The sequence below is a fragment of the Abramis brama genome (assembly GCF_963993115.1).
Source record: "Abramis brama genome assembly, chromosome: 11".
Classification (NCBI taxonomy): domain Eukaryota; kingdom Metazoa; phylum Chordata; class Actinopteri; order Cypriniformes; family Leuciscidae; genus Abramis; species Abramis brama.
This window is the reverse complement of record NC_139973.1, coordinates 11,300,677-11,316,057: the sequence shown is the minus strand read 5'-3', so window position 1 is coordinate 11,316,057 and position 15,381 is coordinate 11,300,677. Positions and strand designations below refer to the sequence as shown.

Below are 15,381 nucleotides of genomic sequence, written 5' to 3'. Positions count from 1 at the left end.
TGCTCGCGCACTTGTTTAAAATACCGCAAAGCTTATCGGGAAACTGCAGCCACGAAGTGGAGCTAAGGAACTATGGGTCCTGTAGTTTTTAGAATTCTTACATAACAAAGTCTCTACTGATTTCTTTAATTAGTAGTAGTAACAATAAATGTAAGTATTAATCTTTCGGAAACGTACAATAGAAGGCGATCTATTAATTAAATTTATTTAAATACACTGAAAATAATATATGAAAAAAAAAACATACAATTTGGTTTTAATGGCACCTTTATTAGTTTTCTTACGCAGACCAAGTAAAATACAAAAATAACACTATTAAACGTTTTGCAGTAAAGCTAATCAGACATCAACGGTAGGCCAATGTGATTCATTGTAGGTCCCCTCTGGAATTTCCTATGAGAATTTTATCAAGAAATGATTCTATATACAGAAAAGTTATTTTGGATCAATGAGAAAAATAAACTGTGGTTAACTTTCATGTTTTATTTTCAACAACATAAATAACACAAAGTCATACCTCAAAATAAATTAAACTACAATGTAAACTGTAAAGTTGCTGACATTATAAGGACTATAAGGATTTCCCAGAGGAGATTCTTGAGGGACCCATGGCTTAAAAATGCAAGTTCTCTTAGATAGAGTTGTTTAGTTTTACAACAATCTGGACAGCTCTATTTAATCATAAGAGAAACTCAAGGCTTTCTGTTCAGTATACATATTAATATGCATAAAATACATCACCATATTTATAACAGTCCTGTTCTCCTGTACAGCAATACTTTTATTGCTAGCTTAGAATATACATTTTAAAGAAGTTAAATTTGCACAGTGTAAGATGTACAATAGAAAAACATTCACAAAAAAATAAAACAAGATATTACAATAACAAACTTCGAAAGATTAACGTTTCAGATGAATCCTCTTTCAGAATGTTAAATAATTTCAAACTGTTGTTTTGCATTCTCTTCGTTTTGCATATGCAAAGGGTTAATCACCGTTGTTGTGGCCCCTTTGAAAAGAGGATTCTGGATCTGCATTGAACAGAGAAACATTAGATTGTTAAATATTCAATCTGTAAATTCTTTCATTTCACACTGAAGCACTTAAACATAATTTTGTATACACAGGTTATAGTTTGCTCCACATTTATAGCCTAAACTGCTAAATGTGTTTAAGCAGTGTGTCTCTGTGTGCACATCACCTCATTCCATTCAGTCTGGTTCTGCGCTTTGAGGAAGTTCTGATATTCTCTATAGTCATACAGTTCCAGCAAGGCACGGTATATAATGATTATTATAATGCCAATAACAATGATGCCTGACACAGAGCTGCCAATTATAACTGTAGTCTTATCAATGGAACCTACAGAAGGAAATAAAAAACATTTTAACTTTTAACATTCGTTACATCAATTCTGTGTCATACAGATATACATGTGGTCTAATCAAATGAATGATTTTTAATACATACGGGGCAGGTCTGCATATCGAAGAATAATTTTGCCGTCAGCACCAAGTTCTACTTCGTAGGAAATGACATCTTGATATGTGCAATGCAGCTCATGAGTGCCTTCAAGACGAGAGATTTCAGCATTGAAACATTTCTCATCACAGACACTGGCATCAGAAGCACCAGCATCCACACGACATGCCACACATTTCCTACAGACACATTAAAACAGAGAAAGACATCAGTCAGACACTTTTATCCAAAGTGACTTTTCATTTGTAGTACATATGATTCAAGGTATCAGTTCATGCTTTAATCGAACCCATGACCTTGGAGTTGCTAACACTATATGCTCTTGGCTGGTGTTATGCATGCAGCATCAGAGCATAAAGCAAATAGGGGTTTTTTTTCATTCCACCTGGAAATACTTTTATCATGTTATCAGTTTTATCCAATGAGCACTTGAGAAAGAACTAATGACTGGATGCCAAAGATTATCCCATGTTTAGTTTGAGGCACTTAATAGCAAGTACAAATTCACAAGCAGTGAATTTTGCTTTTTTGTTGTTTTATGAGTTATTATATATATATATATATATATAATATAATATAATTTATTAATAGAAATTCTGATCACACAGAATACACATTTTCTGATATATTTTCTTTGTTCTTTCATTTTATTATTATTATTTTTTTACAACCTTTCACAGAGACTGCTGTACCAATACATTTTTTCCCACGCTGGTCTATTGATGTGGTATAATATATTTCAGATCAATGTGGCCTAAAAAGCACAAACTGTGGTTGCTTGTTTTACATGTCCATCAGATAGTCTCTTCCATTCTATGAGTGGCCAGAATAAGCTTTAATGAGGCCAATACATTATAGGTGCGTCCCAATTCGCATACTTATGCACTATTCTATGACGTTTTTAAGTATAAATAGTGTGATATGTGTGTTCACACTGGAAAAAAACAAAAAAACAAGTGCACTTTAAATGCATTAAATGATGCACTAAATTAACAGAAAAAACCGCAGTGTGGAATGTGCACTCAACTGTTGCAACTTTAATCATAGATAGATATATATATATATATACATAGATCCCTCATCAGCCATATTGGAGCGGTTGACTGTGCATCTGCAACCGTAGTTAGACGCATGTATGAATAGAATATCTATATATGAAATAGACTTCAGCAGATGATTTTGCTAAAATAACACAATACAATGAGACAAAGGCGTCAGCTGACATTACAAAGTCACCATAGTAAAAGTAAAAAGATTACAATTACCTTAGTAAAAACCTGCAATATTGAGTTAATACATATAAAAACCCAAACCAACACATTTTCACCAATAAAAGGCAATCCCATTTCTTTGGAAATTTAAATCATGGCAGTTTCGCAACCAGAAGCTGCGCAATGACGTGTCATCATTGATTCTTACTGTGAGTGATGGCACGCTGACCGTTGCAAGATGGCGGGCGCGCCTTTGTGTCTGGAGCGATCGAATGAAGAATCTACGTATAAATATCTATGACTTTAATTACAGGGGGAGGAGCATCAGACTCTTTTGTTGAATGACAAAATAACCTTATAAACTTCATACACTACACGGATGAGTACATAGTGTATGAGTGCATAGTGTATTAAGTGCACAGTGTATAATGCGTCATTTGGGATGCAACTTATGTCACATTTCAAATGTCTTGCTATGCAACATTATAATCATTATTAAATGTATGACTTATTGAACAAACAGACAGAGGAAACTGAAATTGAGGTTTAAAGACGAAACAAACCCACACACAACTGTACAACTCACTAAAGATAATCTTGAAACAGATATCAGATCACAGGAAGAGATACTCACTTAAACTGCATGCAAGCGTCGATGAATGTAGAGCAGTTATCTCCCATGAAATCGGCGTTACACTCACAACGGTTGCAAGTGCATTTGCCTTGACCGCTGCAAAGCTTGCCCTTGTCGTTAATACACTTGTCTTGGCTAGGCGAGCACTCGCACGCAGACCCCGAGTAGTTTTCTTTACACTCACATATTCCACACTTGCATGTTCCCTGTCCTATGACAACCACGCATAGGAGTAGATAGTGAGTTTTGAAGGCGAAACTTAAAGAAAAAAACATATTAAGGCCAAATATTTTGCTTACCATTACAGGACTTGCCATTATGGTTCTCACAACTATTGTCATCACAATCGCAGTACTGGCCACTGTAGTGGCCTTGACACACACACTTGCCACACTCACAGGTGCCGTGTCCACTGCACACCAGAGAGTTGTTGTCAGGCCGACAGGACGCCAGCATGTCGATGGTAGAGTCCGCATCGCTTTGTTGCACACACTCGCAGTGCTGACCCAAATACCCTTTATCACAGCTAATACACACATTACACACACACAATTTAAGTAAAAAATAATAGTGAGACATACAAAAATTTACACTTGTACAAACAAAACCACATATTCACTTAAAATATTATTTAAATATATCAATATGTTGGCATGACATCACATATCGTTCTGGTGCTGTTTTATTTTCTTTCTTCTGTGAAACAGAAGGAGATGGTGATTTATATAGCCAAGTTAAAAATATATTTATTTAATTTAATTTAATTTTTTGTTTACTGTTGTTTACTGTTTACTGTTTTGTTTACACCATTGTTTACTGTCACCTGACCAATCACAACACAATGTGTGACAATTTTACTGACTGTTTACAATTCGAGACTAGCAAATTAGATTTGTGAGCTGACAGTTTTGGCGCTTGGTAGAATAAATCACCATGGAAAACACCTTGGACAATCTCTAAGATTTACTTTTGTGTTTCATGGAAGAAGAAAATAATACAGGGTTGGGTGAATTTTTAGTTGAATTACTCATTCCTTTATTCCTTAATATAGTCTTTAAAGGCACAATATGTAAGATTTTTGGATAAAATATCAATGTTATATATTTTGTTGACTTACATTATCCCAAACTAACCATTGTTATATAGTTCAACACAGTTAGTCTTATTATTTGAATCTATTGTTTTCTTGATTTACCGCAAGTAACATTTTTGTACCATGCCTCAGAGACAACACTATTTTGTCAAAGAGCCATTTAGCAACACAAGTCATCCAGCTTTTATTAATATGATATTCTAATATTGATCTGACTTAGGCCTACCTCAATGTGCAACAAGTATCTCACACCAGCCACCGAGCCACCGAGCTAACGCACAGAGTACGATTGTATTTTTAGCATGATGGTTTGACCTATTAAAATAGAGCTGCGTTACCCTACAACTTTAATTCGTCAAATAAAGTGACCTGTATGAGAAGCAATTCAGCACTTGGGGCTATTTCATTAGAATGAAATAAATTAATGTTAATTTAAATGATCAAATGGAACTGTAACAAAGTTCAGGTTCAGGGAAGAAGGAGGTGGACGTTAAATGTAATCTTAATCGTAAAATATACATAACAAAATTAAAGTAGCGTAATAAAACAGCAAAGTAAAATGCCCCAGGCTCTCGACCCCACTATGCTTCATACCAAAGTAACGTTAATAAAACTTTAATACATTAGCTTAATGTTTCCCAACCCTGTTCCAGGAGGCACACCAACAGTACACATTTTGGATGTCCCTTATCTGGCCCCTTAATTTACGGTCTTGGAGCATGGGTGTCCAAACTTGGTCCTGGAGGGCCACTGTCCTGGAAAGTTTAGCTCCAACTTGCACACCTGCCTGGAAGTTTCTAGTATGCAAGAGCTTGATTAGTGTTTATTTGGGGTTGGAGCTAAAATATGCTGGACAATGGCCCTCAAGGAGCAGGATTGGACACCCCTGTCTTTGAGTCTCTAATGCGCTGATGTTGAATCAAGTGTGTTTGATTAGGAATAGTTTGTTGGTGTGCCTCCAGGAACAGGGTTCGGAAACACTGCGATAAGCTCATGATTTCTGCCCGAGTCCCGTCTGATTTATTTCCATCGGCTTTGGAGGTGAAGACGACAACTCCCATTATTCCAAACTACGCCTTTGTTATTGTTTTGAATAAACTACCTCTAGCAACGAAACTTACATACTGTGCCTTTAATCATGACATCTTTCACAGATTCGGTCAGCTGATGTGTAGTTCTCTGCTGAGATGCTAGGGGGCTCACCTGCACACGCCGCATGAGAGCGTTCCTGTACTGTTGCAGTGTTTAGAAGCCTTCTCTGGAGCACCACATTCACAGTGACACTCTGTATGCACTGTGATCTTCACTTCCTCACTGATACCATGCATTCTGATCCGAAATGTCTGAGGCTCCTTCAGACACGCAGATGCGTTCAAACGTACTTGGAACGTAATCTATACAAACAATAAATCACAAGAAAAAACAAAACTTAACAGACACAACAACAAATGTTTCCTGGTTTATGATAATTATGAGGAAACCACTGATGGTGGCGCTCACCTTCTCATGCTTGATGCCTTGACACTCTCCTCTCTCCTTCCATTCAGTATCTGCCTGATTCCCTTTACATGAAGACCTGTAGGACACATGCAGTTCTTTTGGAGCTCCCTCTTGCTCCAACACCAGTGTGGACGACAAATTCTGGCCCACAAAAAAAAAATATATTCAGTATGTATATAAAAATATACAGTCATATATGAAATAATAAAAGCAAAAACATAAATATCTATGGCAAATTTGCCAATTATACATAGACATACTGATTATATGTAGTTATGTTTTTTCAATAAGTTGTTTAATTATTAGTTAAAGAGTTTAAAGTGTCAAAGCAAAAATAAATGTGGCTGTCTGCAATACTTTATGCTGATCAGTCAATTGGTTCATGCTATGGTAAAATATTTTCACGTAATGACCAGTAAACTGTATAATTGACCGTTTGACTGCAGTTTCTTACACTGTGCTAGTTTAAAGTCTCTAATATGACTCCGCAGTCACATGATCATACTAATGATCACATAATAAGATAATTTAAACTTAAATAATTGCATTTATGACAATTTATTGATTGATTTAGAAAGTAGGCCATGTAATAGGCATACACACACACAGTTTCAGTTAATTTAGTAAATTATTTAACCATTAAGCAGAAGTGAAAAACAGCAGGGAAACGATGACTTTTTTGTTCCTACAGCCAATTGTTATTAGTTCAAGTGGGAAGTAGGGCGAGTGCACAAGCCACTAAATAGGGTCAAAACACAGGATAGCAAATGATGAAAACACTCACCCCATAGGCTTCAGAGATGAGATCAACAACATTACTAGAGTCATTCCTTAATACACCAACCACAGACTGAGGAATCAATGCACTCAATGCCTGTGAATATATTTGTGTGTGTGCGAAAGATGGAAAAAGAGAGGATTATATTTGAATAATACATATAAATTATTATTATTATAATAGATATATTTAAATATTTAAATGTATACACAATGCTGTTCAAAAGTTAGGGGTCGGTAAGGTTTTTAATGTTTTTGAAAGAGGTCTATAAGAAGGAGATATATAAGTTTCTCTTATGATCATTGAGTTTGACCAAAAATACAGGAGAAATAGTCTTACATTTAAAATTACAATTTTGTAAATTTATTTCTGTAATGGTGAAACTGAATTTTCAGCAGACATTACTTCAGTCTTCAGTGTTACATGATCCCTTTATCAAATTATTCTAATATGCTGATTTGGTGCTCAATAAATATGTTGTGCTGCTTAAGATTTTTGTGAAAACCATAATAAATATTTTTTTTCAGTATTCTTTACTGCATCAATTTAATGCATCCTTCCTGAATAAAAGTAGTACTTTCTTAAAAAAAAAAAAAAAAAAACTTACTCACACCAAACTTTTGAACAGTATTGTACAGTATATATATTTCCCTCAAACCTTATATGCTGGATAAATGCCCTCAGTCACAGCAAATATGAGCTGAATATTGTTTTCCTGCAGAACTCTAGATACATGGCCCACTGATGGGTAATCCTGTAGGAGAATTGAATATGATTTTTATTTTGTCTTCATATGCAAACTATCCCACTTATATTCCTCTTAAAGTTGAATTTTTATTCTTTTGTTCTTTTATCTACAACAGAAAACGCATAAAGAACGTTCATCATTAAATGAGCAACACTTACATAGGCTTTTCCATTATAGGAACCTTTCTCATTAAGATGACACTGTCCATTATGTGGCTGAAAGACACCACCTAGTCGTCCATCTCCTGCCATGTGGAAAGTATCATCAGATGTGTAAACCAGAATCCGTGTCACATCATGCCATCTAATCTTCTCCTGTGGTGAGAAAACAAAAAATAAATACTTTTTCATGTACAGTAGCTTTTCACAGACTCTGATATACTGCACACAAAAATGGCGACTTGTGGATGAAATCTTTACATGTAATTCCATTAATTCATGGCAAATCATCTCTCACCTTACAGACTGCAGCCTGCATTATTGCATCCAGACCAGCCTCAGGAGAGTCCAGGTTGCCAGAGATTTTCTGTTTGCTAACTTCTCGTTCAAACTCCTTGGCATCGTTAGTCAATGGCAGGACATTCTGAAAACTGAAAGCTGGTTGGCAGGTATCTATACGATTGGGACAGGGGTTCTGACGTCTTGCTTTCACCTGACTGACATATGGCAACATCTCCTTATCAACAAAAGATCCAAAACCTGAAAGATGGAGAGAGGGCTTAGGATAAATGACAGAAACATAGCTCTAGTTCAACCACTGCCTATTCTTTAAAATTGCAGTTCAAATAGGTCTATTTTAATTGACAATTACGTTTTTCACTTTTTTTAATAAGATAACTTGTCAGTAGGACTTTTTAAATGTTTTTGAAATAAGTCTCTTATACTTCCCAAGGCTGTATTTATGTATTTATTTAATACAAATGCAGTAAACACAGTAATATTGTGAAATATTATTACAATTTAAAATAAATGTTTTGTATTTTAATATATTTTAAGATGTAATTTATTCCTGTAATGGCAAAGATATATTTTCAGCATCATTACTCCAGTCTTCAGTGTCACATGATCCCTTGAAATCATTCTAAAATGATGATTTGGTGCTCAATAAAAATTGCTTATTATTATCAATGTTGAAAACAGTTGTGCTGCTTAATATTTCAGAAAGTTCAAAAGAACAATTTTCTTTTGGTAAAAGAAAATCTTACTGACCCCAAACTTTTGAATGGTGGTGTACTTTAAAATAAAATATTAACACAAAATATTTATTTTTGAGAAAGTTTGATAAGTTATGAAACTCTAATCTGTTAAAAATTCATCATTGGTTAGCCACATTGCTGCTAGTATTTCAGTTAGCGATTCTCACCTATCCGGACGGTCTCTGTGATGTCCTTCAGCTTCTTGAGGATTTTCTGCCCGAGAGTTTTAATTTGCTCCAGATCATCTTTCATGGAATAGCTCAGGTCCATCAGGTAGTACAGATCTATAGGGTAACCCTGAGCCCTCTTAAACTCAATTGTAAATTCAAATGGAACTCCTGCACACGTGAAATAAAAAATGAATTAGGGACTGCATTCACAATATACTATTGACTAACAATGTTAAGGAGAGTCAAAAATGTGGTTGTTTTCGTGCCAATTGTTATATATGCCGTATTGTATGTGTAAGATACATAAGCCTGTATATCTTTGCTGTATAATATTACATCTACTGTACATATTAAAGTGAACAATAACACTAAAGTGTAAATACTCTGCAAATGGCTTCAAGCTTATGTTCCAATAAGTTGCAGCATGCTGCTGTATGTCTGAGTAAGCTCACCAACTCTGAGTGTAATGTTGATATTCTGAGGTTTGAGTTGGACCACATTTTCAATATCGTTGCTGAGGTCACTGTTCTTTACATGGATCAAGGGATGTTCTCCAGGATTGATCACATTATCCTCTCTACAACTCCTGGCCTTCAGAGACTCGGGAGAATCACAGCGCCGTTCATTAGACTCGCCTGATTTTAAAAAGTCCTGCATCACAAGGAAATTAGCAGTACAAGTACAATCAGTTATATGCAATTATAAAAAATAATAATAATAATATACACATGTCCTTAAAAATGTGCTTCATATGGTAACATCTAAACATCTTTATTATAAGTGACCTACACCAAATCATGATACGGGTCAAATCAGGGTAGAAATAACGATTTTGATACCAATTTATTTCACATTTACAATATAGGAGATATAGGTGCGGTTTTGTTCAATTTTAATCATTTTTAAAATAATGGTTTGTTATCCCATTATACACATTTATAAATTGTATAAATGTTTATTTAATTGATTTAATGATTTATTGGTTTTAAAATTGCACAAATGATAAATATATGCAATATAAACTAGAATCTTCTGAAGGCTTCAGAAATGAACTGAATGAATTTTGAGCATTCTCTACTTTAAATAAAATTTCAGGAATTATAACATTAAATGGTTAGTTCACCCAAAAAAGTAAAATTCTGTCATTAATTACTCACTCTCATGTCATTCCAAACTCAGAAGACATTTGTTCATCTTCGGAACACAAATGAAGATCATTTTAATGAAATCTGAGAGCTTTCTGTCCCTCCACTGACAGTCTAATTTCAAGACCCAGAAAGGTCGTAAAAACATCATAAAAGTAATCCATGTGACTCCAGCGGTTTAACCTCAGTTTTATGAAGTGAAGCGAGTGCTTTGTTTGCGCAAACCCCCCCCCCTAATTTACCAATTAATTTCCAAAAAAAATATTAATCTCCAACACGGGTCATAAGGATTAATGCATGAATAACAGCAGCCTTAACTACATATTACATGTCTGATAGTGTAAGACTGGAAAAACTGGAAGAACTGGAAGAGAGGGCAACTCTCTGAGAAAAAAAAGGAAATTAACATTTGAACTCTCTCACGAGAAAGTAGCACCCCATTCCAAGACGGAACCACACTGAGTCAGTCACCTCAGTATTATATTAATTTACATTTCTCTTCCTTCACTCCTGTTCCCCCATTTCGTCTCTCTCATGCTGAGATCACCTGAAATTCACCCAAAAATCTATATGGTTTAATGTGAACAATTATCACACAACGCTATACATGTTTGGTATCATTTGAAATGTCTCAGTGCGACTGGTACAAAGGTGTAAACTTGAATGTAAATTCCCACTGTTAACAAATGTTTCCATGTGAAAGTTTCTGTCTCGGTCTGAGTACTTAAAGAAATGTCACAAGAGGCTAGGGGCGATTTGTAGTTCAAATCAGCCAGTGATGCTGAATGTGCTCAAGATACTCAGCATCATGTATTTTCTAATGTCAGGTTCGCATCTTTTCTCTTTTTTCCAGAGCATTTGATGTTTTGTATTTATTATCTTTGAACTGATTATGTAATTGGCATGATACATTTTCCTGACATAATAAATTGTTACATTTTTATGATTTATTCTGACTTACTCTGAAATTATTTTTCCAAGTAGATTAAACAGATTTGTATGTTACCGCAAATCTGCATCAGATTCCAAAGAAAGTAATATTGGTCGGCTTATATCTGTAGTAGTGGCAATGACCTCTGTCTGAAGAAAACGTTACTTTAATTCAAGTGTATACTGACAACGGGGGGCTATACAAAAATATATTTGATTGAGTAAGCATGAATGTGACCGTCTAAGATATTAGCCAATTACCTTTGTTTAGTGACCAAAACTGGCAAGTTTGTGATCGTGAGACCCTTGTTAAACGGCCGGTGTGAGGACCTCAAAGCGACATAGATTCCTAATGAATGGGTAAAATATAAAGTAAAGAGCTGAATAAAAATAATCAAATGTGTCGCTACACTATTATATAAATGACCAATAACCAATTGGCATTCTAACCTAAATTCTAGGTAGTGATAAAATGGAGTCAGATAAAAGTTTAATTGGAATTAAATTACTTTGCCACGCTGAAAAGACAGTAACGCAGTAAACCTTCACCCGCTTATCGGAAACTGTCGTTGGAACGATTGGGCAGGCCTTACAATTGTTAAAGGGATAGTTCACCCAAAAATAAAAATTACCCTATGATTTACTCACCCTCAAGCAATACTAGGTGTATATGACATTTTTAGTTAATAAAGGACTTCTGAAGCGAAGCGATGCGTTCGTGTAAGACAAATATCCATATTTAAATCTTTATTGTCTAAAATAACTAGCTTCCGGCAGACGGCCATACGCATCGATTTACGGCGAAAGAAATCGATGATCTGTGACTTTGCTTTAGAAGTTTAGATGCCAACAACTGTAGCAGATGACTAGCCTACTATTATTCTGTTGCGCGGAGCTGAGTAAGAACTGATGACGGCACGGCTTGATCTTACTGCGCGCTGTCTAGTGCGTCGCGTAGCTTCGGCACACATATTTTGAGAGTTGGTCAGCTAAATAAAACAGGTAAATGAACGGTTTCTTCGTTTTTCCGTTTAGAAGACAAAAACAAGAAAACAAATTATCCGAAGGTACACAGACCTTTCTGTTAGGTTGTTACCATTGTGGTGAAGAATAGAGTCTGTGGTTAGGTCGAGGATGGGCTGCAAATGTTCAAGGCTTTACTGAATGTTGATTTGGTAGGCTACTTGCAAGTATAGAGTGATAGACCCTTTGATGGTAAATTAGCATAAGCTAGCTATTGCTAACTAGCACTTAATCATAAAGGTTTGAGTTAATAGGATGTTCATGCAAATAAACTGAGTTAGCGTTTTCAATATTTCAACTGAATTGTAATTAACACATTTGTGTAGTACAACCTTTTTAAGATCTAACTGAATCTTTGAGTTAACTTTAAAAAATTGAGTTAGTTTACTTACATTTTTGAGGTAATCTGTTTCCACAAATGTTTTGAGTATTCTGAACACTCAGGGTTTTACAATGAAGCAGCTGTTAAGTTTGCACAGAAAAACATGCTCAACCACAGGTACCACAGCAGGAAAAGAGCCTCCAAAAAGGAGCACAAAGTTAAATGTAACTGCTTTGTTTCTCAGTGATCTCTTCTCTCAGTTCTCGTCAGCTCTGACAAAGTATGACATCTTCTCCATCCTGATCATGGGAAACTGACTCTTGGGGAAGGTTCAATTAAACTACTTATTGATCCATTCACATGATAACCTACCATCTGTGTGCACCACGCACATCCAGGACTCCTTATACATTCAGAACATGAAGGGTGAGATTGACAAAATGGTTCTTGCCCTAAAATGCACATAATAAAATGCACACTTTAGTAAAATCAAATATCAAAAGCATCAAAGACTTGTTTTACTTTTCTAAAAAGGCATAGATGTCTATGTGCATTACCTTGTATACAGTGAAAGAGAACTGTCACAGCTATCACAAAAGCCTTCATCTGCAGAGAAAGAGTGTTTTAGGTTATAATGACAAACTCATCGAATTTATTAGAATTCTAATATGAAATATACCTTACTAATACTGTATTTCCAAGATAATGTCCATTTAGTAAAATTGGAATAATTCCTTTTTCTTTTTACACAAATAAATATATAAATAAATATTGAAATATCTGTGTTTTTGGGACCAGAAAGACAAATCACATCTGCAAAAAAAAAAGAAAAGAAAAAAAGGATTTCTACATGTGCGTGACATACTATACCATATGACAGGCACATGAATCAAGAAAAACAGAACTAAATGCTAAACGTATTATAAAACACAACTGCACTTCCACCACGCTGTATAGCCTACTTCTCATTCATGTGAACATACTTAACACCAGACATGTGACAATGAGTCAGGCGTTAGAAGATGGAAGTGTGCAAGCATCTGTAAACCAAGGCGGCAGACAGACATACAAAACCACAGTATTTCACTCTTCCTCTTTATCGCTCAGCATTAACTATAGCACAGGGACATAGATCTGGTGAGAGACAACTCATCCAAAGGTGAAATCACACATTCTAGCATTCTTTCTCAGTAGTAACAATCTGAACTTAATCTAGGTGCAACTGTCAGCTGTTTTTTTAAGTAGCGTGTGGAAAAATGTTTAGGTGTGGGTTAGCCCTGTTTCAGTAACGGAAGCATTCAGAGAAACAGAGAGAAAGAGTGTTGCTTTTTATTTTTTATTACTGCACCTGATGTTTATATTATCTTGATATATATATATATATATATATATAGATAGATAGATAGATAGATAGATAGATAGATATATAGATATATACATATATATTAGTAAAGTATACTTTAGTAAAGCAAGCATTCTAATAGACAACTCGGCTAAAAAAAATTACGTTTATTTTTTTTAATATAAATTCCAAATTGTGTAGCTTAAATAATTAAGAAAGCAAATATGCCCGAATAAAATAAAGTTTGAAACAATTCATAATCCATAATTGAATACAGAAACAAAGGTTTTGCAATAGGAGCAATATGACACAAAGCATATAAAGAGCTACAAAATTTGTAGCACCTTTTTAACAACATGTTAGTTTGTATGTATTTTGTTGTTGTTGATTTTCTAATTAGAAAACCTTGAAAATGTTTGGAGTGGAAGTGAGGGGAAAAAAATTAAATCCACTTTTATTTTATTTTGAAGGTATTGTATAATGGTACTCTAATTAATTAAGCTAAAACGAAGTACATTTGTAGTTACAAAACACCCAAGTAATGGCATTTTTAGTTCATTATGTAAATATTAGGTTCATAAATTGCATTGTAGAGTTAATATGTCATTACATGTCATGTAAACAGAAACAATTTTTAACCCAATGAAAAATCTTTTAACCCAATTTCATATTAACTATCTAGGCAAAAGTGTATTTAGTTATTTTTACTTCATTTATTTATTTATTTAATTAATTAATTAATTTCAAAACAAAGTGGGACACCCAACCAGTATGTTGGTCAGTCTACCAGTTTCAGCCCTACAGCAACAATTTCCTAATTCAATTCAACTAACTTGCATTTCTCCAAATTCAAATGGTACTTTTCAAACTGTTATAAACTAAACCTGTCAATCCTTAACAAAACCAAGTCAATTAGATAGAATCCAACTCAACTAAATCTATTAAAATTTGAAATCATTTTACTCGTCTCTTACCGTAATGTGAGATGTCGTGCAGACTGTGTGAATGCGAATTCAAAGCGTCACTGGATGCGTCATCATGATTTTCGTCAAAATGTCTATTGTGTCTCAAAATCTAGTGAGCTTCCTACCTAGACAGCATATTTGGTCGCTATAGACACTTGCAGCATGTTTGAGCAGGGTACGCGGCTATGAAGCTAAAAAAATAAAAATACACTGAGTGTGTATGTGGTTCCCAAAAATGTCACATGCGCCTACGATGTTTAGACATGATGTCTAGATAGGAAGTTCACTAGGATTTGAGACACAGCTTATCGATCATCACAGAGATAGGCTACCCTGCAAGAGCTACTGGAATAATGTGGTCACTGTAGTTCACCTCTTCCTCTTCCTGTCTTATATTTTAGTTTTTACTGCGTATTTTACTTTTGTGATTTTCCCCCACAAGCCAAATGCAACACGCTTAAAAACATTCAAATAAGATGAGAATAGTATTCGCTCTATACAATTTGATAAGAAATGAGTATTGATATTTGCAAAGCAAATGGTAATAACGTTATAAGAAACATTTTAATTAACATTGAATCAAGAAAGACACCCGTTTAGTTTTACTAGATTATTACTGTAACAAGGGCATTGTCACCACATGGCGGTGCTCTTTGTTCTCTCTTCAGCACCAAGTTTTCAGCTATTGGATATGTTGATTAACTTCTATTTGAATCTCACATTTGTTCGTAATAGTTCGTCTGCTTTAGAAAACAGTTATATACCGCTATATACCATATATGTTACCATATACATAAGAAAAATTGTGCACTTTGGAAACTAAATGTATCACATATATAAATC

At 34.7% G+C, this 15,381-nt stretch overlaps 1 protein-coding gene across 2 annotated transcripts; it reads right to left on the bottom strand.

Moving 5' to 3' along the window:
• Positions 1–249: 249 nt before the first annotated feature.
• On the bottom strand, positions 250–14,649 carry itgb7 (integrin, beta 7). Of its 2 annotated transcripts, XM_084127861.1 has the most exons (17): positions 14,548–14,576; positions 12,911–13,044; positions 12,789–12,837; positions 12,604–12,683; positions 9,264–9,462; positions 8,809–8,979; positions 7,903–8,144; positions 7,605–7,760; positions 7,357–7,452; positions 6,705–6,794; positions 5,921–6,061; positions 5,624–5,814; positions 3,627–3,853; positions 3,328–3,538; positions 1,471–1,661; positions 1,202–1,362; positions 250–1,031 (listed from the first exon to the last, which is right to left on the bottom strand). In XM_084127861.1, exons 3-17 carry the CDS (start codon positions 12,835–12,837, stop codon positions 933–935), a joined length of 2,304 nt encoding a protein of 767 aa, XP_083983987.1. In that variant the 5' UTR covers positions 12,911–13,044; positions 14,548–14,576; the 3' UTR covers positions 250–932. The 2 variants fall into 2 exon arrangements, with proteins under 2 accessions (XP_083983987.1, XP_083983986.1); XM_084127860.1 differs by lacking the exon at positions 12,911–13,044 and having other exon boundaries at positions 14,548–14,649.
• Positions 14,650–15,381: the final 732 nt, after the last annotated feature.

Excerpts from the sequence above, each read along its gene's own strand:
- itgb7 (XM_084127860.1), bottom strand. The coding sequence starts at position 12,837 with ATGAAGGCTTTTGTGATAGCTGTGACAGTTCTCTTTCACTGTATACAA. Across the intron at positions 9,463-12,603 it reads GTGCGTGGTGCACACAGATG|GACTTTTTAAAATCAGGCGA; the intron begins GTAGGTTATCAT and ends CTTGTGATGCAG. Across the intron at positions 7,761-7,902 it reads TGCAGGCTGCAGTCTGTAAG|GAGAAGATTAGATGGCATGA; the intron begins GTGAGAGATGAT and ends TTCTCACCACAG.